This window comes from Kryptolebias marmoratus, linkage group LG20 (genome assembly GCF_001649575.2).
Source record: "Kryptolebias marmoratus isolate JLee-2015 linkage group LG20, ASM164957v2, whole genome shotgun sequence".
Taxonomy (NCBI): Eukaryota; Metazoa; Chordata; class Actinopteri; order Cyprinodontiformes; family Rivulidae; genus Kryptolebias; species Kryptolebias marmoratus.
The window spans coordinates 17,141,813-17,167,885 of NC_051449.1; the positions used below are offsets into that span (position 1 = coordinate 17,141,813).

Sequence of the window (26,073 nt, forward strand, 5' to 3'; positions counted from 1 at the left end):
CCCTTACGACTTAAATTTGAAACACAGTACATGCCTATCTGTGTGTGTGTGTGCATGTATGTTTGTGTGTGTGTCCCTTTTTAGATAATGAGGGGTCTATATGCAGGGTTGGCAGCATATTAAAAATGTAACAGCAGGCTGGAAATAGTGGTGTGTCATGCACACAATCACACACTCTCAGAGTCAAGCAGTTTAAAGGCATTATTTCATTCTTTGCTTCCTTCTCCAGGTTTTTTGTCTGCCTTTATGACAGACAGACAGGTGTTTGGCTGGTTTTGGTCAGCAATTAACAATTACTCAGACTTTTTCATTAAGCAACAGGACATAAACAACAACACAATATTATTATCCTTCTACAATTCAGCTGAGAAGCTGCACTTGTCTTTCTGAGAGGTTCATCAAAATGTATTAAGTGGTTCATGAGATTCTTTGTGAACAGACAGACAAGTTTGGCAATAATATGAAACTTGTTCAGGTTTCTTCTTTTTTCTGACTGACTTCATTTTACATTGTAGCAGAGATAAAAGTGTTGATTCCTGGTGTATTTATGCAAACTTTTGTGGACTGACTGTTGTTTGGTTGCTAGGATGACTCCACAGCTGTGGCCATGCAGACACCCCACCCATCACCCCCCAAACACACACACCAACACACACACGTACAGACACACACAAGCATTCAAACACACACACTGCTGGGCAGTTTGTACCATTCAATAGGCGTCCCCACCCTCTGTTATCCTCTAAAGATGCCCATCGTAAAGACCCCAATCTATCTCTTTGTTTTTTCTGTCTTTCTTCTCACTCTCATTCCTTCTATCCCCGTCTGCTGCTTTTTATCACCTCTGACTTTATCCTCTCATTTTCTCTTCAGCTCTGCCAAGATTGATTTCCTTTCTTACTGTTTCAAGCAAACCTCTCCAATATAGTCAGTATGGCTTACTAATACGCACACACATCCAAACACACACAAGCGCACACACTTTTGAGAGTCACTGTAATGGGATTAGAAGGGTCTGCTGAAATATTGAAGAGTCCCGATGCAAATAATGAATAGGTTAGCAATGTATCTGGATGAGTATGCGTTGAGTGGGAGTGAAGGTGCTTAGCTGGACTATGTATGTGTGTGTGTGCTATCAGCAGCTTGTAATGTATGGTGGATTCAGCCTGGAGGTACAAAGACGCAACAAGCTCCATCACATGCACACAAACACACTATCACACATAAGGTCATAACATTGCCCTTCACCAACTAACTCTCTGGCTGTTCACCCCACTTACATCTGTCCCCCTGCAAGAAAAGGAAAGTAGCACCTCTGTGTTGTGTGCACTGTGTGAGTCCTCATGCATACAAGCAAAGCATGTGTGCAAATGTGACAATGTATGCAGCGTGCGGTTGTGTAACCCAACAGTGTCTAAGGTTGCTGGCTGAATGGAGGAGAAAATTAGTCCTCATATGATAGTCACACTTCACGGGGCCTGTGTCCACTTGTGTGTGCGTGTGTGTCTCTGTGTGTGTCTTAGTGTGAAGGGGTTATGACGGTCACTGGAGCACAAAGTACACAAAGACAGCAAAATATCAATGAAATTTGATAGGAAGCAGAATAACAACACATGAGGTAAAAAGCACTTGAGATAGTGAAAACTGGTGAGTTTTCTTTGCTGATATGTGTTTCCCCACCTCACTTAACTCAAATATCTGTTCATAAACAAGAAAAAAGTTAAGCAATCAGATGGAATGGTGGAAATAAAATGATACTGCATGTGTTGAAAGATCATCTGACTGTATTGGAATAATGACAATACTGAATCAAATGGACACACTGCTGGCCTTATGTCAGTAGATGTGGCACCCCTTTGGACCTGTGATGATTTACTGCAGAACTGAGTCACATAGTCATTGTATTGTCTCCTGTACCAAGTCAGCCAAAAGCTCTTGGAAATGGTTCTCAAGATAAGGGCAGATTAGCATTTGTTAAGAGTTAACATCTGAGTCGATCCCACTTGTTTGATTGAGAAAGATTCAGGGACTTGGCTGGCCATGGTAGGACACCAACATAAATAGGCAGTCTACAGACATGCTTACGGATGGACGCTGTCTCATAGAAATACTCTACCAGGTTGCAGTGGTGAACCTATAATCCATCTGATGTCAGTCAGTGAAACACAGTGCAAGATGTAAAGAATGGATGGCAGGTGCAGGTGTCATGGGCTTCTGCAACACTTGGTGCACAATACAATGTTCTTCCTTTGGTGTAATCTATCACGGCCGAACAGAACCTTAACAGCATAAGTGGTTGTCTTCATGAACCTGTTGGTTCCGACAATAGACCACTTTGACATCTGTTCACTTAACATGCTAGACCATTGAATAATACTTCACCAGCCTTATGCAAAACAACAATGTGACTCTTTTCAAACTGTCAAGTGTTGGCAATACTGTCTAATCAGTCTCTGAAGCATCCTGTGAGTCTGGTGAGCATCACTCACTGTTTCGACTGACTGTTAAAAGCTCAAGCAACTACCTGATAACACTGTCCCTCAACTTGTGATTCCAACACTTATTACCTGTGGTGCCTGCTCCAGACATGTCTGTTTTTTTGCAGCTTGAATTACAACTCATCTCATATCTGCATGTAGACCAGATAACATTCAAATCAGACCGCTCCTTCTGGTTGTTTAACTTTTACTGTCAGTGAGTGTTCTTTCTTTGCCTCTAAAAGAACTTTTTTTCCAGCTTTGTGCATATTAAGGAGTAGTCACGCATACAATTACACTAAAATCACTGCAAGGTAAAAAATGACAAAATGGAATTTGTTTATTGTCATTTCTGTTTTAGGATAAATAAGTTTACAAAAGCACTGTTCAAGTCCATCAATTGGTTGGGAGGAGTTACAAAAACTATGAACTGTTGGCTTTTATCAACCTACTCTTATGTTAACCGAGGCAACTGAATGAATCTGAGCTGTGACTGTTCATAAGATGCATCTGTGTACCAATTATTTGGTTACTGGACTAACCTGACTAGTTTGTAGTCAGCTATTGCTCTGAAAGTACTATTCTGGTATTTAAATTTCTACAATTCAGTTGTAATCACACCCAGTTGGATAAGAGGTCATGACTGACAGGTGTTTGAGCCAATAGTGTGCAGGTGTAAATCCCTCCCATAGGAATAAAGAAGTCCTAATCAAGCCCTTGTAATACACTAGTTCCCGTTAGCTCCCAGGGGCTAATTAGCATTCTAATTACTGATTGCAAATGAGAGGTGTGTTGATTGCGTTCTGCCTGTGAGAGGAGAGGCTCAAGAGAGATACACACACACTCACACATGCATCTCATATATACACACTGCCACACTCTCACACACTGAGTGATCATCGTTAAGAAGCTTATCATGCTCTTGTTCCTCTGCGCTTTTCCAGTCCCCTCTCGTCTACAGCGTCTCATTACGATCATAATGCAGTACATATCCTCACACACACAAGCCACGACACAGGCACGCACATAAACTTGCAAACATATGCGGCGATGAGCACTGAAGATGGTAATAAAGAAACAAACATAAAACATTATATACTGCCAAAGTGTTGCTGTTGTTCCTACCAATTAACAGAGCACTGATTTACCGCTTGAGGGAGAGCATGCTCATACAAACCACAAAGGCATTATGCACACCCACAAATACACATCAGTGTGTGTCTACATGTATCTAACAATCAAATTTGGGGAGATGAAAGGGTATGGAATGGACTGAGGGGGCAAGAATAATGAAGGAATAATTCCTTACTGTAGAAAAACCTAAATGTTTCCAGGTCTGTTTGTGTATTAGTGTGTGTTTGTAAGTGAGGAACACAAAGGAGAGATAGTGAGAGTAGGAGTAGATAAGAGTAAACTCACCAACAGCATCTAATCATGTTATGCTGCTCAGTTAGATGCTTTAACAAGGCTTCAGCACTGCACTTCAGTCCAGCATTTGTGTGTGTGACTAAAATTAAAGCATATGCAGACATCTCTTTTTCGTATAACCTCTATGCAGACTTATTTCTAAAGAAACTTTTATCCATATTTTTCAGTAGGTTTGTTATGTTAGGATTTGGGTTTGATATCACACTTGTCTGGTCTTGGATATTGCTATTAAATATGAGTTCTGCTTTTGTTTCATTTTTATTATTTTTTTTATTGAAAGATTCATTGATTGAAGGTACACCGAGAGTATAAGTATGCAGGGAGGGGTGATTACTGAGTGAGTGCAGGTGAAGCTAAGGAGCAGATGAACAGGTGTGAATGAATTAATGGAGGCAAGGATGACTGATGGAAACAATGGATTCAACCAATCAAACAGAGGAGAGACAGGAAAGCAAGCTGAAAATGTGGCAAATCCAAAAGGTTTAAAAAGCAAAGCAACTGAACTTCTTTTCTGTAAATGAAAATGTTATGGTTTTCATTCAGGGAGTATTATCAGTTCAAAACTAGAGAGTACAGAGTTCTAAACTTTAAACTGCATGAGATGCTGCATTTATGCAAGTTGAATTCACATGCAGATTAATCTCACTCCCCTCCTACCCGAGGGCCATTAAAGTCTTTAACTAAGACTACTGTGTTTACAATAGTCACAGTATTCACCTTAATGTTTAGTATTATTTCCCATTATATAATGTATAAAATAATATATATTATCTGAGTCATCATGGATTTCAGCTTCTGTTTTACAGAGACACAATTTAATAGAAGTAACTTAAGAGGTAGTTACCTCACAATGTCACCAGAGATGTTGTCACACTTTAGATTGTTCTGAGCACATTCTAAAATTGGCTGTAAAAAAAAAACAAACAGCAAAATTGAGAAACACATACACTCTCAGTCGATGTGTGTGTGATGAGATTGATGCTTGGCAGCCGGTGTTTACTCTTGTTCGCCAATTGAAAACTCAACGTGGCAGGCAGAAAAAGCACAATGGGGAGTGGAGCTAAAGTAGCAGCGTGTTGTGCCAAACACAGACACTGAGACAAATAGATAGAAAAGTGCTAGAGAGGAGAAGAGGCAGTGGGAGGGAGGATGGTTGAACTAGAAACACTGCTTACTGATAGGGAACATTAGATTTGATTTCAGCCATGGTGAGATGCAGAAAAGAGAAATGACAAGGAGAATGGATCAGGAGGCTGGAAATAAGGTGAAAAGAAGAACTCTAGGTGGAGAGGCTGATGAATAAAAGTGAACAACAGCTAATAAAAGAACCAAACTTAGACAAAGATATAATTTGAGTGAATGTTGAAGACAGGCAGATGGTTTAAGTAACAGACTGAAAGAGAGATAACCTGCGTGGTAATGGCAAAATAGGACAAAAAAGGGTTAAAGGAAGAAGAAGAGTCAGTAGAGTGGGAGGAACAGAAGACTAGATGCTGGACATCGCTGTAGGCAGGTCTTTAAATGAGAGGCGACAGTGTGTGTTGGGGAGAAGATTGGAAGGCATTAAGGCTTGGCGTGTCCTGTGACACTCTGAGAGGCTGTAAGGCCCAGAGCGTGGGGGAGACCAATTGAATTCTCCTACCAAGTGCCCACTTGTCCATGTTAAATCTTTCTATGCATGCATTCCTGCAGTGTAAAGGTTTCTGTGTGTGTGTGTGTATGTGTGTGTGTGTGATCTTGGAAGGTAAAGAGATTTAGTGAGAACAGAGGAGAAGGAGGATCTATAAAAGGCACACTGCCCTTGCCTTTGCTCACAATCAAAGCTGTGAGTTTGGCTTATCGGTTGCACACATTTGTGCCGTATTGATGGCACCTATGTGTGTCTCTGTGTGCTGAGTCTGTTTACAGACAAATGAGAAAGACTAGAGGAAAAAAGTGGTGCTCGAGAATCAAAATATAAATTTTGAACAACACAGCAGGAGGTGCCAACAAGTAAAACGGCTTTCCTTCTAATCCCATCGAGACAATCAGAGTTTAGATTTATGCTTAAAAAAATCCTCTAATGGTGTGTTCTATTTGTACTCAGAAGTCAGAGTTTAAGCTTTAAGCTTAAGAATTTAAAACTCTAACAAAAACAGAGAAAATTTAAAACGCAGTTTCAGTTTTATAAATGCAAGATCATCACCAAACTTAGGTGGAAGCATGAAACCAGAACTTTACTAACAATGGTTACTTGTGGGTGCTTTTAATTTAAGTAGTGAATTTCCACAAAGTGAGACCAAAAATAAGTCTGTCAGTGGGTCTCTTCATCTGTAGGTTTATTTGTTTCTTATCTATAAGTATTTCATCAGATAACAATTAGAAAAGAAAAAGCTAGCAGGTTGAACAACATTACAAAGAATGTTGGCAGATCTGCTTCTTTTTTTAATTTTTCTATTTGTTCTTTCTCTCATGTAAAAGACTTCTCTTTTCATCTCAGACAGACCTGTCCACTGAGGACATGTTTGACACATATAATCAACACATCAACATGTACACATTAGCCATACTGGCTCTTCTTAAAGCACTCAGCTTTGACGGGCTTGGAGTTGCTCATTTTCTTGTTTGACCACAATGAAGCCACCTTTCTGTGTGTGTGTGTGTGCTTGTGTGTGTTATATAGAGAGAAAGATCAGGAGGGGAGGGTTAGTGTGTTGACTGTGTGTGTTTCTTAATAGAAGGTGGTTAGAGGTGTCACCCTGCACCCATTTTAATGTGCTCCACAATTACAGCTGTCATGGCTGGAAGATAATGTATCAGGCTGTTTTTTTACACATTCACACACATACACGCACTCTGAAGAGGTAAAATACGGCAGGCAAGGAACAGGCCTTTGCTCGTATAAAACACCTCAACGACTCCCATCATCATAGTTGTGTGTGTGTAGATGCACTAAAGATGTGCTCTATGCCTCTGTGCATGAATTATGAGTTTGTGTAGATGTGTGACTACATAGGTGTGTTTTGGGTGTGCGTGTGTGTGTCTGTGTGTGACAATATTTGCTTTGCTGAACGAGCCCCTTGGTGAAAGTCAGGATGGTTGTAGAATTCCTCATGCAGCAGTGATGTGAAAACACTGTAACAGTTGCACACTTTAAGAGCTCCTTTATATCAACAGCAGGTACATACAGTACAGCATACCGTGAAAAGATGAAATGTCTGCATGCAATATCCTTCACAGAATGGACTACAGAATATACTTCCCTTTTTGGTCAGTGAATCAAAGGAAATTAGTTTCCTTTTCTTTTTTTTTATTTGTCTTTTAGGCTAATTAAAAAGAAATCAGAGCAGAGTTGAATGATTAATATAGACATTTTAGAACAAATACTGTAAAAACTATAGGAATGACCATCTTAAAATAACATGGTTAAAATATATTGAGCTTCATGTTATTTGACTCCCTTTAAAAATTGAAAACTGAAAGATTTGAATCAAGCACATGAGGCCACAACCAAGAGTAAATGTTGCTAATTTGAAAGAATTCTAATCTCTAAGTTTCTTTCTACCTTTTTGCTAATGTTATTTTATCAACTTTAAAAGCCATCGGTTTTGCATTACAAGGCTATTGTGATAAATATCTTATGATATTCTTGCCCAAAGCTGCACTAGAAGCACTTCAAATAGCTGCAGACCTCTACAATGTGCACTTGCAAAGAAACCCAAAATTCAGTTTAAATAGCCAGTCTCATGTGGTCATCCAAAACACTGCAGCCTTTCTTTCTTTCTTGAGATAAATGTGTCTGCTAAATGGTGTGTTGTATTGACTTCATCTCTTCAATATCTGACCCCCCTGTCATAAGCAAAGTAACCCCAGGCTTTGAGCCCTCTTGGTTTACCCCTCCTCTCTCACTGTCAGACTGTGTCTCGTACTTCTCTTTACTTCGCCTTTGAGTGCTCCATAGATTGGTAACATGACCTCTAATTCTCCCAAGACGAATATGTGTGCAGAGATAAAACAAAAAAAGGAGAAATGACAAAAAGGAGAAAAAAATGTCTGTGAAAGAATCGACTCAGTGATGTTTTAATGTCATCCGTTTAAGGGAATAACTGGAGATTACACCACATGGCACATACAGACACACTCGCCGACACATGTGAAATCAAATCTCTTCGAATCTCTATTCTAGCGTCACAGAGCTGAAGATGCAAACACAGATGATTGCTACTCACACATACACGCACATTACATGCATGCACGCTTGCATGTATGCAAACACAGCACTGTGACACTCACACACACACACATACAAGCCCATGCAGAAGAACACATAGAGGGGTAACCCTGGCAGATTTATCAGTGGAGGTCTGCAGCACAGTGGCTGCCTTTCTCATTTCATAGGCCACCGGGGCAGAACAGGCATGGGCTTGTTCAAATCCAACCCAGCAAGACCACTGCATACATACACACACCCGCGTAAGCACACACACACACGTGCATGCAGACGCGCTTTCTTTTTAGCAGCTTAACAGATGCCAACCAGAACTGGTGAAGAGTAAAGCAGGGAGGGATAGAAGAGGGGAGAAACAGGCAAGCTGGAGGAAGGAAAAATGTAAAACAGAACAAAAAAAAAAAGATATTGAATACTTCAGAAGAAAGAAAGTGTGCATGATCAACACCATCCAGAAGATTTAGAAACGGAGAGACACAGTCAAGCAGGTTCTTCATGGCAAATATGGAGATCTCCTGTACATGAACAGCTGGATGGTTGGTTCATTCTGTTCTTAAATGAGGGAAACAGAGGGAAAGATGACTGTGCCCAGGCTGAAACATTTTGTGTGATTGTCTAATGTGTGCATGCGCCTGTGTGTGTGTGCTTTTGCACAATCTCAATGGAGAAAATCTGTGCAAAGTCTAAGACCGAAATTTAATTGGATTCTTTGGAAATGATGGCGGCTTATTGGTGTAATGGCTTGCTCATGGTGCAGTTGGAGTGAGCCCCTGTAACAATGCCTTGTGCCTCGTTAGCTTGGCAGCCACACACACAGACGCACGCACCCACACTCACACACACACTAAAGAGGGTATGAAACAAAAGACAAGCAACATCATGGGGGGGTTTAAAGCTTTGATGAAGAGCTCTGTAAATAAAAAAGTGCTACTGTCTGCTTCTACAGCTCTGCTGGGGCACAATAAGGACATACATGCACACACTCGGGCCACCTTGCATCTTGAACTTGTGCATATTTATATGATGTGGCATTCAAGACATATTTTTTTTTCCTAAACAGAACAGTTTTGCACAAATGATCTCAAATTTGAAGCCATGCTCTTTAGCAAAGACACCGTTACCGCTGAATTAAGATTTTTGTTTCTTTGACTGAAAACAACAAAAAGCCTGGCCTGTTTTTCCTCTCTCTGTTTCTTTTAATTCCCTTTTCATGTTTCTTCTTCTTCTTCTGTTCTCTATAGTAATAAACTCCAAGCCGGGCGAGGAAGGGCCAGATATTTCCGATGAATGGTCAAACTTTTCACACCTTCTGTGGAATTCGTTCCTCTCTGCTCAGCCTTGGTGGTTCTAAAAAAAGAAGACTGTGTAGGTCTGGATGAGGGAACAAGGGGACAGAAGGTTAAGGCCTCCTTTGATCTGACTGGTTTCAGCTGAGGGAAAATAAAGAGGCAGCCAGGGAAAAATATACAAGGCCCCAGGTGGAGCCTGGGCTTCACCCAGGGGAGGAGACCCAGAGGAAGAGCCTCATGTTAGGCTTGAGCGCTGCCCGGCAGGGCCTGCACCGTTCATGTTATTTTAACATGGTTAGCACATGGGCTAAACTCCCCAGTCATTTATTTAACACACAGACTCCCCACGGTGTTTCCAGATGCCACGAGGCCAAAGGGAGCTACAATCACCTCGCGAGAGGCCAGCTCAACTGGGCAGCTTGTTTTAATCGATTTATTTCCAGTAAATGTTTGTACGTTCTTTCATCTGAAGCTGCATGGGTGCACAGTTAGTTTGGTGCTTTCAACTGTTTATACTGTCCTACCTGTCACTATTATGTTTTGTTGTTGTTGTTTTAGAGATCCACTCTTATGATTTGACAAACTTGTTTTAAGTTTCCACAAAGAAAACAAAATTTTAGTTTTGTACAGTAAGCTGATTCTTTATCCTCTAAGAACCTGGAAAGCAACTAGATGTACAGCACAGAAGAATAAATATTTCTTTATTAATTTGTTTCTCAGTTACAAATTCAAAATGTTCAATGCAGTCAAGAGATTGGCCAAATTAAGAAAGGTTTTTAATTTAGGCTCAACAAAGATCCTATATGGTATATGGTCTGTTTATGCTTGGAGTATGTGTTGGAGATAACTCTTAGCTCCTTCTAAATCAAATTTTAGCTCAATATCTGTAAAACTGACTAACTTATATGCATGTTTCTGTTAAATTAGCCGTGGCAGCCATTCTTTATTGAGTTTACTTAAAATGGTAATCATATGTAAACATGTAGTCAGTAATTATATTTTGAGAGTTTCATTAAAATCCATCCAGTGGTTCAGTAGATATTTCGCTAACAAATTCCAAAGTTTTAAACAAAGATGTTGTGTGATCTATTATCACTTAGAGTCTGTGTTGGGGATTACTTTTGTCTACTACTACACCAGATTTTAGCTCTACATATGTAAAAATGACTGCATTAATGCTATTTTTGTATTTGGTTTAATTAGTTGTGACAGCTATCTATAATCAAGTTGACTCTAGTGGTTAATCAGTAGATATGCATCCATTAACTACTTTGTGAGAGTTTGAATGAAATCCTTACAGCCGTTCTTGAGAACTTTTGCAAACAGACAAACAAACAAACAGATATGCAATTACATAACTGCTTGCCATTTATGGAAAAAAGGAACATCTATATTAGACCAGATAAATGCTACACTTGAAGCCAGACATTTCAGATAAAAATAGTTTTTGTAAAATAGTACAGTTTGTTGGTTTTATGTGGTCAGGTCAAAGCAGTGCTTATTCTAGTCTGAGTGCTGCTTGGAGAAATAACCTGTGATAAAACACCGTGATACATTTAGGATGCGGCAGTCTGTCACTGACAGAGCTTTTCAGTGCACGCTTGGTCAGAACATCTTCAGTCTGAGTGGCAAAATTTAGTATTTCACCATGATACTAAATGTTAAACAAAATCCCACATAAATTAACTAATCTGCATTGAATCTAGTAATAATAACATTGATCATAAGGACCTCTGTGTGTTTATATAACTATATTATAAAATATAAGCAAAATATAAGCAAACATATCTAGTTTTTAAACAACTTTCCATAAAATCTGATGTTTGTCTTCTACTACTATAAAGTGGAGCTGTAGCTAACATGTTTTATTATCAGTAAATTTCACATATGCTTCTTATATCCAAGACGAAAGTGTAAAAGAAAAAGTTAATTTGCACTGGCAAACTATTGAAGTTGTCAAAACATTTTGTATATCTCAATTATTTAATTGCACTTTTGCTTCACATTAGGTCAAAGCAAACCTCCTGATGGCTTGGCTGAACAACGCTGTCCTTTTATGCATGTGTACACACACCAACACACACTCTTATACATACCCATACTCGCATGAACAAAAATGACAACTGGATGCCAAGTTGGACATTCATTGTTTTAGTCTTGTGATATTTGGCAACGTTGTTCCACAAACAGACAGTGCACACAGTCCCCTGTGGACAGCTTGCTATACCACAGAGTGTATGCGGGTGTGTATGTGTGTTCATGTGTGTGTTTACCCAGTGAGCAGCAGCAGCTGTGTCAGTAATAGCTCTCTAAGCTGCAGGCTAATGACAGAACTCAAAGAACGGGACTCTAACATGGATAGATGTTTAACCCCATTTAGCCCCGATCTGGAGACCACTGGGCAAACACCACACACGCAGACACACACTCCCACACACACATTCGCCCTACTTCTTTTTTGGGGGGCTTTAGTTTTGTGTGTGTAAAGGAGACACAGAGCAAAAGACATATAGAAGTAAAGAGAGGGGGGACAACATCCTTCACCCTATATATCAGACCTACCTCTTTTTCGCTGTTCCCGTGGCAACAAGACCCCACACATAACCACCAGATCTCAGATCATCAAGACTCCCATGACCACATACACACACATACACACTTGAACAAAGTCAAACACACACACTGTCCTTTGGAGTGCGAGAGGGGGCAGGTGGTCACATCAGTTGAGCGTGTATGGGGGGTTGTTAGCTTTTAGGGTTAGAATGTGTGTGTATGTGTGTGTGTGTGTGTGTGCATCACAGCCTGATCATCGCTCAGCCAGCAGTCTATTGTTCAGGCCCATGAAGTGACTGTGAGGTCTAATTAGCAAGTTAACAAGTTAAGAGGTGGAGTCTGTCAAACGCTTAGCTCTTTCACCCTCAGGGTCAGCCCACCTCTGCTGACCAAGTATGGGCTTCGTATGTGTGTGTGTGTGTGTGTGTGTGTGTGTTGAGTAACAGGAGTTTTAGTGACTAACACCAATCCTGTTTCATATCTTCTCAATATCTCATTCTAGCGCCCACAGTAATTTTCATTGTGCTTTTGAAAAAAAAAAAATATATATATATATATATATATTCCCAAAAAGTCATAAATAAAGTTTAAATTTCAAGTAGTTCACACATACATTTATACATAAGAATGGTTGTAATCTTAATATCTAACCCTTAAGAGAGCAAATAGGCCTGTTTTTTTTTTGGCTAAAAGTAAAATAAAAGCAAATAAATAAGTAAGTAAATAAATAATAGAATTAAACATATAGTTTGGTCATTTTGAAGTAGGGTTTTCTGGAAAGTTTATGACAAATATATGTCTTACCTGTTGTAGATAGCTCTTATAAACAAAATCTGTTTGATGAAATGAGTTTAAGTCTGACGAGATCAGATGCCAGGCAATCCAGTGTTTCTGCTGTCTTAAAACAGCTTAGATTTTTAAAATTTCACATTAGTTAATGTGAATGCTCTTTATTAAATATTTACACCAGAACCATTATGAATTACATAGTACACAAGTTTAAGGAATTTACTGATCATTTCCAAGCACCAACAGTGGCAGCAGCTGCAAGCACTAAGATTATCTGCAGAAATATAAAAATCCTGCCAGAATAACCTTGTAATGCAAATCTGAGGGTGGTATAAAAGTTTCTAAAATAACATTTATGTGAACTACTAACAAAATTGGAGTTGTTCTAAGAAGACAATTGGCTCTCCTTGAACCATGTTGACGAGCGAATAATTGCTACTCCAAGTGGACCAACATTCAGAGTAATTTTTACCACCTTAAAACAACTTCAGTTGACTGTAGTTTGTGCAAATACTATTATTATTATTAAATAATAAGCTAGCTGCAGCTCCTATCCACTCTAGTTTCATAAATAGTTCTTCAATGGAAAACTGACTTCAATGTAAAGGTTTATAAAATATTACTTGCCTGAACTGCCTTGAAATTCTGGAGACTAGCGTCAGCAGCAACCCACTTTGGTCCATTAGCTCCTCAGTTCTGTCACTGAGATTGGTCAAAAAGTAATTTACAGTGGGTAAGATATTAATTGTTTATAACTTCCTAACCAAACCCCACTTTAAGTTGTATGAACTATCACTTTAACTTCATGTTTAAAAAAGCAAAACAAAAAAACAAGTAGTGAGATAAAGTTGCACAGACTGTAAATGTGGCTGAAAGGTCTAATAATATGAACTCCATTATTAGTAGTGGTACTGTGTTGTGATGTGTGCTTTTCTGAGAAACTAGCAGTGTAATAATCGGTGTGGTGAGACGCTGGGTCTATTCTGGGCATTTTTATGAGGTTTGTCGAGACTCGTTTGCAACCAAATCTGCCACAGAAGCTGAGAAAAAAAACCCTTCGAATTCCTGTCATCTTTACCCCTTCCCTCACATTTACGTAATTTTCCTTTTCAAGGCTCTGATGGCAGCGATTTTTGTTTAATTAAAAGTAATTATCACAAGGTTGTATTTTAAACTCTTGCTTTCCGTATACAACCACAATTCCTTGAAACTGACGCTTTGTGCTTTGATTTTTTTATACTTTAATTTCCTGCCATTCCACATGAACGGCTGATCCATCGTTCCCTCCCTTCTTCTTCTTTCACTCAGTTTCTCCATCTTATGCACTCTCTGTCTTTCTCCCTGTTAATCTGTCTGTCTCTATATCAGTCCCTCAATGAACTGAAGCTCTCTACCTCCCACAAAGGCAGCACCATATTTCTCCTTTTAAACATTGGGGGCAATTCCCATTGTCTGCTGCGCAATGGAACTTGCCCACAATAGAAGTGGATGGCTCAATGTGTGTATGTGTGCGTTAGTGTGTGTGCAAAGTAGGGGTTCCTCCACCTCCCTTTAAGCAGACAAAGATCCCAATTTGTCACCTCGTGTACAGCTGTAGACCGAGTGGGTTCGGTTTGGATTTGTGCGCATGCTAATGTGTATGTGTGTGTGTGTGAGAGAGAGTGAGACTGGGGGAGGAAAAACAGGGAGGAGGGGTCAAGTGAGGTAGGATACTCTATTCTACCCCAATACAAAATCTGAGGGGGGAGAGAGGAGGGGGTAAGAGGTTAGAGAGTAAAAGGGGGTAAATAGTTTTCTGCCCCTTTTCTGTGGGAATGTTTGTGTAAGGACACAAAGCGGCAGCCACTCTGCTGGTGTGTGAGAGAGAGTGAAAGTGTTTGGGGGGCGGTGAGGGGAAAAGTTGGGGGGGATAAGGCATTGAATCAGGACAGGGATGAGTTTTGTCAGAGAAACTCAGAGAAACACCCCTGGATCCTTCATCCCCTCAATGAAAAATCACTTCATTAAAAAGGGATAGCATAGATCTTTTGGATTAGGACTCTGTGGAAAGGTTATGAACAATAAATATCTTACCTGTTGTAGATGCTGCATTCTATTTGCCTCAGGATTCGCAACTCAAACTTGGGAAATTATATCCCCATTCAACTTAACCATGTTCCAGTTGCAACTCAGAATATCTGTAGACTTTGCTGACACTGTGCTCAGTAACCAGGGTAACTGTTTAACAATACAAGCTAATAACAATGTTTTTCCTTGGATTTTATGCTTTCAAACACTGAAGCAACATGTTTGCTAATAGAAATACAGCACTAAACTGAAATGTAAGCTTGACAGGGACGTACAGGTTTATAAAATGGTATGAACAGCTATCATACATTTGTGGTTGGGGTTGTTAAAAAATGGTGAAAATCCACTTTGGTCTTGGCCCTGCTTAGAGTAGCTCATCAACTCTTTCAGACTTCAGTTCCAAATCTCCAAGCGGAACTTGTTCAAAAAGCTATCTACAACAGGTAAGATATTGATTGTTCATAATGTATCCACAGAACCCCACTGTAAAAGGTCTGAACTATCGCATTAAGACGACTGATTTTTTTGCTGGTTGAACTTCTGTTTATGCAGATTTTGCACTTTTGAGAAACCCTTCCAGTTAAACCTTTCACCTTATCTAAACATGCCACAAACATACTTTAGTGACTTTTACACCCATCACAGTCACTTTACATGGTTTTCCAAATGTAGTGCTAATATTTTAGTTACAATTATTTGTGTTTTTTGCATTTAATCATGCCCCAGAACTTCCACATCAGGTCAGCGCCATCCTGCCTGCAGCTGTCTTCGTCCCCTGACTGGCCCCAAGTGTTGTGACTCCTGACAACTTCTTCAATTTGCTTTGCTGTGTGAAGAGGCTGAGAGCACATTGATATCTTCCCACCTACACACACACACACTTAGGAGCAATCTTCACCCTTCATGCACACACACACACACACACACACACACACACACACACACACACACACGAAAGTCATCAATATTCTCCCATTTATAAATGATCTGGTCCCGGGATAGAGTTTCAGACCTGCTAGGCCCCTCTGCGCCCGGCATGTCCCACACTTGCACACAAAAAAAGTCACACTCCTCACTGGTCATTGATTACCTTCTCAGATTTAACCCAGCATCATCCATTGTTTGAGCAGCAAAAGGGGGACCTCTGTCTCTGTCCATGTCCATCCCTGGTTATGTGTGACTTTGTTTGTGCAGGTCCATCAGCAGTTTTGGTTACACAGTGAACAAAGAAAAACATAATGCCAAGAAAGGAAGGAAATAAGCAAGCAAAATATTTAAAAAGTGCTAAAGAGTGTAAAAGAAAAAGTTGCTATGAGTGTAAATAAGTTTGTTTTAAAAGTAGGACGTCTAACACTGACTCAATCTACTCAGTATAAAAATCTGCATTTTAATAGGCTGATTAAAATGTCTTACTTATATTGTTGGATTATTAATATAACCAGCTGTCAGAGGAACATGGAGTCCCATGAACAATATGTAGGCTACCTATGTACTAAAAGAAAGATTTTAGTAACTTAACCGAACAACATAAAATTCAATCCACAAATGATCATAGGATCCTGACTAAAATTATACCTAGATTAAATTAAATTATTACAGCTGGCATAAATTTTTAACACCTGTGCACTCCACTATGGATTCAAATTAGAGTGTTTTACAGCAGACCTTAAGTGTTCTACTGAAAAAAAAAGAAAAAAGAAAAGAAAAGAAAAGGGTATGAATCATCCTCATTGATCAGAAGTAAAACTGGATTTGAAAAAAAAGACACAAGATGATGGTAGATATTTACATTTGCACAAGTTCAAGATGTTATAATTTGTTTATGTGTAGGTTTTGTGGGTAATCAGGTAATTGCCTGTGCCTGTGTGTTTGTTTGTCTGGCTGTTAGCAAAATATCTCAGGAACCAGAGGTCAGATTTTAATAAAACACTCAAAAAGTTATCTTTGGATGCACAGTTATGGCTGATTACCTTTTTGAGTCAATGTGATTCATGCTTAGTAAATTTAGCTAAAAGTTGTTGTGGTACTCATTCTCAACACACACTCCAAGTACCAACAAATGACACATAATCTTTGTTTTAAACTTTGGTACGTGAGGAATGCCATTTTAATTTGATTTTTTTTAGCATTACTACATATTTACTTTTATGATACAGTGGATTACAGGTAAAAATCAAAGCAAAACTTTTCAATCCAAAAAAAGTTGTGAAACACTGTCTAACATAAAACAGTATGAAAAAACAAAACAAAGCAAAAAAAAGAAAACAGAATTTGCTGATGACCCATTAACATAAGCTGTGACATATTAGGATGAGGATGAAAAAGATGAAAAATTAATGACATTGAGTTTTACTGTAATACTCATGCCAGGGTAAAAGACCAAAAAAATAGATTTATATGAAAAAGAAACTTTTGACATTTTAAAAAAATACCAAATAGTTGGCTGCATATGTTTTGCACACACTTGTATTTTTGTGCCACAAACCCACAATGTTTGCTGCTAAGAGCTCCCCTACACACACTTACACGCTCCCTGTCTCCCTCCCCTCTCACACCTTGATGTGCTGCGGCTCACTGTAGATTCCTTAAAACCTGATCCTGTCTAAATTTGCAGGCCTTTCCTCATTGATTTCCCCGGGTGAAAATAAGAGGATAGGAAAGCATGTTAGACGTCTCCGGAATCAGAGCCAATCCATTAGCAACAATCAATACGCTGGCGAGAGGAGAGGGAGAGAGAGACAGAGAGACAGAAGGAGAGAGGGAAACGTGAGTGTTGACAAAACCAAATAAATATAGACGCGCAAAGAGAGGAGAAATCAGATTAGTGCTGAGAGAATCTAAGCACAACACTTTTAACCCCTAACCTAACAATCTGTGTTTACACCACAGTAAGAAGGGGGGGGTGCTGCGGTCTCGTGGAGAGTACGTCTGTTCCCAACTTGAATTTAACAAGGTTTTTTGTGTGCTGCTGACGGGTTTGCATAAAAAAGAAAAACCTCCACACACTCCAATATGCAGCACAAGATACATGCATACGTAACTGTTGACATGCATGCTGTTGTCGTAATTGCTGTGGTTGGGAATAATGTGACTTAGGATTTATGGTCATCTTGCGGTGCCGTGAAGTAATTCTCTTTTCATATTAAAATCATTACATGGTTTCAGAAAGGCTGAATGTGGAAATGCAGGCCATATGTCGCTGAGTAATGCTCCTAACTTTGTTTTGCTTTGTCTTTGATTTCCATGTGCCTTGTTCGCTCTCCTTTTGGCTTCTCCATGCAGGTAAGTCCTTTCTTTTTTTCCCCCCTCTGCCTTTTTTCAGTCCAAAAATGTAACAAGACTTTGCACCCATACACAACATTTCAGATTAATCCAAGTTGAAATCTATAACTTTATGTTCCTAAATAGTTCATGCCAGAAAAGGTCTGGCACCTTTTTCGCTAAATGCATATTTCTATAAAATTAATGGAACACATGGACTTTACATACAACAGCATAATATGGTAAAACAGATTTTTGGATTGCACCTTTACACTTGATTCAAAATGCTACACAATGAGCCGTGCAAAGCACACCACTTTCTGGGTTTCCCCCTCTTGCACACATCATCATTTTTGCAATCATTATCAAAAATGCCTTGGCATTCACTAAACCGGGCATATGGTTTTTGCATATACCCCCACTATAATAAAAATTCCAGTGTGGCGAAAAAAAAATGAACCCAGAAGGTGTTTGAGTGACAAACATAAAGAGGAACAGAGCCAATCCTCTTCTTTAATACTTTATTTTAAGGTCACAGAAACACATGCATGCACACATGCCAGTGCTTTGTTAGATGGAGGCACAACCTGGCTGAAAATAAATGGCACTTATTAAATATTTAGTCGGAATGGAACTGTTGCAGTTTAGTAGTTTTGCCTCAGGAGCTCTTTAGCTACCCATGAGACAATACTGAAAAAGTATGTAGGAAATTTAGTGTTCAATAACAAGGTGTTTTCAGATTGCTACCAGTTAGCTGTCATTTAAATCTGTTTCGATACTCATTATAATAATTGTCCAGTTTAAACCTTTCATCAACAAGATTGCTACTTTTTGCAAGATTTTTAACCAAATGTCTTTTCAAATTGTCAAATAGACCTGCCTGCCATTATGTTCTGCATCTTCATGCTACTTGATGTACTTAAAACATTAATTTCAGGTAAAAATGACCCATGACACTGCAAAGGTGTGGAGGTCACCTTCCAGTTGGAAGATAGGGGGTTTCATCTCCTATCTTTGCAGAGTGCTGAAACATCTTTCGGCAAGATATCGAACTCCCCACTGTCCCTGATATGCTTTTAGTGTATGAGTGAGAACCCCAAAAGGTGCTGTATACAGAATGTAAAATATGTAACTGAATGCAATAGATGTGAGTGTGTGTGTAAAAGGATGAATGAGAAACAATGTGAAGGAAAAGTGAAAAAAGGCACTATATAAGTGTAAAGCACTTACAATACAACTTATTATTATCTTTAGTAGTAGTAGTAGTATGAGTGGTAGCATAACTTGTTTGAAATTGCTGGAAATGTATTTATTTGTTAATTTTTTAAAACCCTGTGGAACTACTGAGTGTTAGCAGGAGGAAAAATAAATGGTTTTTCAAACTATTCTCAAAGTTAAATATTGTGACTATTAGTAAACCCAAAACTCATTAATCAGGACATTTAAAAATGTAAAATATAGTCCTTGGAGAAACTAGTTAGTTTCATATGCTAAAACATTGTAGCAATATTTTTAACTAACTCTTGACAGAATTTTAAATAAGCATAGTTCCAAATTTTCATGTCATTGCTTTTAACAATAGTTTTTGATAAGTGTTCATATTAGGATTTTCAACAATTTGTGATCACTTATTGTTGATTGATGTGAAGAATGGGATTATTTTACATACATTACACAAAATATACTGTAACTGCTTAGAATCAACTTAATAGTCACTTATGGCAATATTTAGTTAGCCTAGTGTATGCATGTATAATGTGTGTGTGTGTTCACGTGAAGCATAAATGTCTCTTTCTAAAGCTGGTTTGTACAAGTGCCTAGACTGTGTTACAAACACTCAAACCATCTCATACTTGCTGAAAATAGATGGCCATTTTTACCCCCTTGGACGATAATCATATTTAAGCAATCGTTATGCATTACCATGTTGTTCCTGTCAAAGACTTATACTGAAGAGTGAAGAGGCATTCTCCTCAACTCTGACTTTGATAGATGGTTCCCGTTTCCAGCGAGAAATACTGATATCATTATCTACCGTTTGGTATTCAATCAGTGTCTTATATTCAATCTTTGGCCTTTCTTAAAAGCTGTTTCTCCAAAAGATGGTTTGTTTCCTATCAGACACCTCTGTGCTCTTGGACTTCAATTCAAACACAAGCTGGCAGTTTGTATTTCTGACTCACCCAGCAGCAACCTGTAGCATTCAGTCATTTCTGCCTCAGTGTCTAGACTTTCTCATAACAGAATAACAAAGACATAACATAAAGTCAGCTGAAGCTCATGTGAAAGTTTAACTACATCTACAACCATAAAAGTCCCAACTCTTTAAATACCCTCCTTTCCTTTATAGGTCTATTGAGAGGAAGATAATGACCAGTTTGGCCTTAAAGACACTTTGCTTTGTTGTCTTTCTTCATATATCATAATGGTTCATGGTTGCCCTGTAATGTCTGTGTGTCAAACAGGGGAGGGCACCTCTGCTTGTGTGAATATGGATGAAGTTATGTGTATTAATGTATGTATAAATGTAATTGGCTACATAAAAGGTGCATATGTTGGAAGCATGGATGTAGTATAGTCACATGTTGACAGGTAGGTCTTCATTTATTCTGATGATTGTAATGTTAAAGACAAATGCAAAATAATAAAATTCAAGCAATATGTGTCAGAGTGTAGAAAAAAATTTGACGGTGCATTTGACAGCTTTAGGCACAAAAACGTATTTTCTTAAAAATAATGAAATATCATTGTTCATGTGTAGTATTCAGATTCAGGCACTGAGATAAGCATTAGCCTCTGAAGTTGCAGTCATTGCGCTCAGTCTTTTACATCAAGCTAGACATGCTTCTATATTGTTGCTTCTTAGGCATTCTCCATACTTCTCTGAGTATTTTTAGATAGCTTAGCTTATTTTGTGCATGGGACATATCACTTTGTAGCCTAGAAACTAAGATAACAATGAAATGTTTTTTACCAGTTGTACAAGATCTGTCTCACCATTACATTTTGATTGAGGACTGAAAAAAGTAATACATGAAAGGAAATTGCAAATGTTTAAAATGAGAAAAACACTTGGATGATCTTTAGCCAATATAAGAATGTTCTTTTTTTATATTTTGCTAAGATGTTAACTGGGGAGTTCTTGCTATTCAGTGGTTCAGCATGAGTATTTGAGCACTTTGTAAAAAAAATATAGACTGTATTTTTGTATAAACAGAGAAGAAGGTATCTGGAGTAGTGTTGAGTTATTGAACAGGAACCTTATTGCTTTCACTAGAAACAGTGTGTCATGGTTACAACAATATAGAAATTATTAGAGAAAGTATCAAAAACCAATAATGTTGTAAATCAGGTCAAATAATATTTTGTACTTGACTTTATGTGGACTTCGTATTAGTGTCAATGTACAGATGGTGTTTTGAGGCCCTTGATGAATAAACTGATGCTGTCAATCTACTCAGGAAGGCAATCTTGTAATGGACATTTAGATACATACTAATAAAGAATATGATGAAGTCAGTTTGGTTGGTCTCATTTTCAAAGTGTCAGTAGAAAATATAGGTATAGGACAGAAACAGAGAGGAGAAAAGGAAAAGACTATTAACGCTTGCTAATGACCGGGTCTAGTAATAGTCGTCAATGTTTTAGGGCAATTATTATGACCGTGTAACGAAGACCTTGATTTCTTTATTAGCCTCTTGAAGTCATTTGGCTTGTGCTTACCGATGTGACCCCCCCACCCTTACTTCTCGAGATCCCCTTACCTCTTTTGCTCCAAGCCCTTCACCACCATCACCTCAACCTTCCCTTCCTTTACCCGTCTTCTCTACCCACAACCTAACCCTCCTCCCCTCTATTTCTCACTGCACCCTGTGATGATGAAATCAAATTAGGTGCACTGGATGGGCCTAAATCACGGCCCACAACGTGAGCCGTGACATAAAGAATAGCCACGACGAGGTTACCTAGAGTTCATGGCAGATAATGAAAGAGACAGGGAGGTAATAGCATGACAAAGTGGTGGGATTCAGTATACTGAGGGTGGAAGGGATGGGGGGGTTAATATGAGGGGACGGTAGAGGTTCATTTGGAGGGTACCTGCTTATTTGACCATCTGGTTAGGGACACTCGTTCCCCTCTTTTGCCGTGCTCTTCTTTCTCAGGTTTTCTTTGCTCTTCTTCTACTCACACAAGTTTATCTCATGTCCTCTCCTTCATCCTCTACCATCATCTCATTCTCTCCTCTACCCTTTACCATCCTTCCATCCATCCTTCTTCCCCATACATGTCTTGATAGTGATAAAGGTTTCACACTCAATTAACTAAAGTATCAACTAAAAGGGGGTCTAGCTGGCATTATCCGGAGACATTTACTAAGTACTTCAGTGATGGTTAGCCACTTCCATAATGGCATTTCTCCTCCAAGTCTATTTGTCAGAGAGAACCTCCCATCCTCTCTTTTGTCATCCCTGGTTTTAATTGACATAGACATAGTCAAACGCTTCTCTAGTTAAAAAAAGTACACTATGTCTGGTCAAACACTCTGACAATGCTTCTATTTGTAACTGCAAAAAACTCAATCTGAAAGTAGTTTACAGCCTGCACTTTTCAAGAATGGCCCTCCACCAGAACCTTACTGTGAGACTTCTTTAATCACAAGAACAATACTGTGATGGTGAACATTGGTGCCCAGCACTCAAGTGTTTTTACTTCATTCCAATGCCTTCTCAAAATACAAAGCCAGCTGTTGCCACAAATTGGAGGCACCACTATCAATTGAAATGGCTTCAAATTTTATCGCATTATGACTTTATCTTATCAAAACAAAAGGGCTCAACGTAAACCTTAAGAGGAAGCCTAGACTACATTAAACACTGTTGTGTTTAACTTGCTCACATTTTAATCTGATTTCTTGTATTTGAGACAAAGTTCTTCAGCGAGTCTGTTAATAATTGAATGTCATTTTTAAGGCAAGCCAAAGGTTAAAAAGGCACTTGAATGTCTGCATTTATTTCTATTTATGTTGAATTTCATAAAAACGGTAATTAGGATTATGTAAAACATAAAGTAAGATTGTAAAATGTCCAGAAAGTATGGTAAAGTTAGTTTTTGGATAATATTTTTCATATGTGTCCTTTTAAATTTGAGTGGAAAAAAGGCAAAAAAAAAAAAAAAAGACCAACTTGACCTTCTACTCTATACACAGTTCAGTATAATAAATCCATTAGACTGGTACATAACTAGTGTCTACTGCATGAGATATGTCAGTCCCTTGTGCAAAAACAGTGACATGTATAATTTGCTAATTACAACTGGTAAAACATTAAACATGGACATAGTACAATATTAATAACCCCTGTTATAAATAACAAAGGTTTATGGTATCTGATGCCGCCCTGTAGCTCTACCATTAGAAGTTCACAAATTTATTGAATCAGTTTAGACTAATAAATTAGTGGAAACATTTTTATTTACCCTGGTAGGAATATGCTGTCAGTTGCAAAAGAAAAATAAAGACTCAAATGTTTCTCCAGAGTATCAGCAGATGGCCATTCACAGGTGTGTAAGTGTGTGTCTGTCTTGGTAACTCTAGCCTAACTAGACACCTGTGGCTGTTTACAGTCTGTTCCTCTGTTGTTTTTTTTTCCCTCTCATTACCGAATACCACCACATGAAGTACCCCTGTTTGGACACACACATGCACACGATTGAAAATGCTTTTCACACACACTACCATTTAGAGTGCTATGACACAACAACATGAGGTGACCCTTGACCTTTTCAGCAAAGATCATTTGCTTCCTGTTTCTGTCTAAACGGGGCAGGTAGACTAAATGAGATCACTGGGGTCATAGCGGATTTGTTGGTCAGCTGCCAAACCAAACTCCTAATTAGTGTAGCTGCAAACCTATAGCTCCATTTCAGCCTGAAATTTTCCCTTCAGTCACCTGCTGTAAGGCTCTTGTGACTGATTTTCAGCATATACTATCCATGTATCTGCTCACAGCTTAAGAACCAAACCATCCTAGCTTGATACAAATTTTATTTCATTTATTTATTTATTTTAAAGAGACCCTTTGATTTTGATGAATTTTGTGTCTCACCCAACTGCTCATGCAGTGACCTTGAGGCCACCTTGTCCTTCATTCACCAATCTGGGCTTTAATTCTGTAGGCTGGAGAGACCAAACGGAAATAAAAAGCCCATTATGTGTAGCCTGCAGCGGGGGCTTGTTGACTGGGTTTTATTACAACGGGGGATGAGAGCGTTTGATGCCTTCATTTAGGGTCCCGAGCTCCCGGCGCTAAGAAATGCTGTGACAGTACTGGTCCCCGTGGCACTCCTAAAGACACTGTGACTGAAAAAGACACTGAATGTGTGTGAGTGTGTGTGTTTGTAGAGTGGTATCTGTGTCCTGGCTGTCTTCAGATCAGGCTGGCATGGTGAAACTTGCCTGTATAAACGTCCTCGTAAAGCTGACAGATAGACATATGTATGGATCCCCCATTAAAGTTTTACTACTAATCAGTATGGATAGCCTGCCCAGTGACTGGCTGGCTGAGGGCTCAGACAGACCCTGGATCCACTCCCTGTATGCAAACACTGAAAAATCCGAGCGTTATGATACCTGTCGACATATTTTAATTGCTTGAACACATACCTATCATGTATCCATAGTATTCACTCTCTCTTATTATCATCAGATTTAGTTTTTCGTTTTTGTATTTTTTTGATAACAGTTTCATTTACACTCATTGGCAACTCTGCTACAACATAAAAATTGCTCAAATTGTGGATGGTTTTTGCAGTGTGTTGTTGGTCTTCAGACAAGTATTAAGAACACAGTGAGCTTCCTATTATGTGTGATAGAGCATGATAGGTCCACAGTGATTTTGAGCATGGATAAAACATTTGCAATGAAGTTGCTGTAGTTTTTCATCATGGTAGGAGTGTATCAGAGGCCTGGGTGGAGTGTGGTTTGCAGCATTTGCAGCATATCTATGACGTAGGGTCTGCATGCATTAGTATGGCTCAAATATTGAATATTTGGAGCAGGACTAGCCACTCTACTCTCATGCCAAGGCTAGCACCATGATTGTGTCTTAGTCATGAAAACAAAACTAGCGAAATGTTAGCAAATTTGACTTGGCTTTTTTTGTTTATGTATTTATTTTAGAAAATTATAAATTATTAAAGTTCTTGATTAACTTTGTGCTTTTCTTCTTGCAATGGTTTGTACTTTTCTGCCTTGTTCATGTCTTTGTTGGCCACAAAAACAATACTTCTGTATTATTATCATTATCATTATCATTATCATTATCATTATCATTATTATTATTATTATTAATAAAGTCTACAGTATTCAGCAATTTATTGTCAACAGTTTGTTGCAAGATTATTCAAAGAACCCTCAGTTGATATGCCCATTTGGCTTATTGAAAACAACACATAAGGCTCCAAACTTATCTCTCAGTTCATAGCAGCATTGTCTTTTTCACTCCGCAGGTTTAGGTAAAGTTCATCAAGGGGTTGGCAGACTCATAAAAGTCTATGTTGCATATCCTGAGACCCATCAATGATGTGTTATAACATTATCAGCTGAAGTGCTAGAAGAAAATGAAAAGAGGGAGGGAGTGTCGGATAAATTGTGGGAATAAAGTGAAGAGGTGGCAAGAAAGGTGTGGAATAGCTGCTGAGACACAATGTCCTTTAATGACCTCCTTAGGAGTCAGTTAGATTTTATCAAGAGGTCAACCAGTAAAACAAGTTGTTTGCTTACAGTGAAAGCCATGTTTGTTTTTTGTTTTTTAATGAAGCAAATGATCTAATTATTCTCTGAGTGAATTAATATTGTGTAGATAATTAACTATTTAGACATGTACCATAATATTCTCCCTGTATATCTTCCTTCACTTCCCTTTATCAGCCTTCTTTTTCTCTCATTTTACAAATGATCATATCCTCCCCAAAAGCTGAAACTGTACGGCTTTAAAAAGCCCGA

General features: G+C 38.7%; 1 protein-coding gene across 5 annotated transcripts in view; it reads left to right on the forward strand.

Annotated features, from left to right (window-relative positions):
- Positions 1-26,073, forward strand: part of rnf220a (ring finger protein 220a) — a 160,133-nt gene that overhangs the window by 51,220 nt on the left and 82,840 nt on the right. Inside the window, exon 2 of one of the 5 annotated variants that reach the window (XM_017420857.3) lies at positions 15,537-18,092. The exons of the other annotated variants lie outside the window; for them this stretch is intronic. Coding sequence (XP_017276346.1) covers positions 18,017-18,092 — 76 coding nt within the window. The 5' untranslated portion in view covers positions 15,537-18,016. The remainder of the gene's footprint in view (positions 1-15,536; positions 18,093-26,073) is intronic. 5 annotated transcript variants of the gene reach the window in all.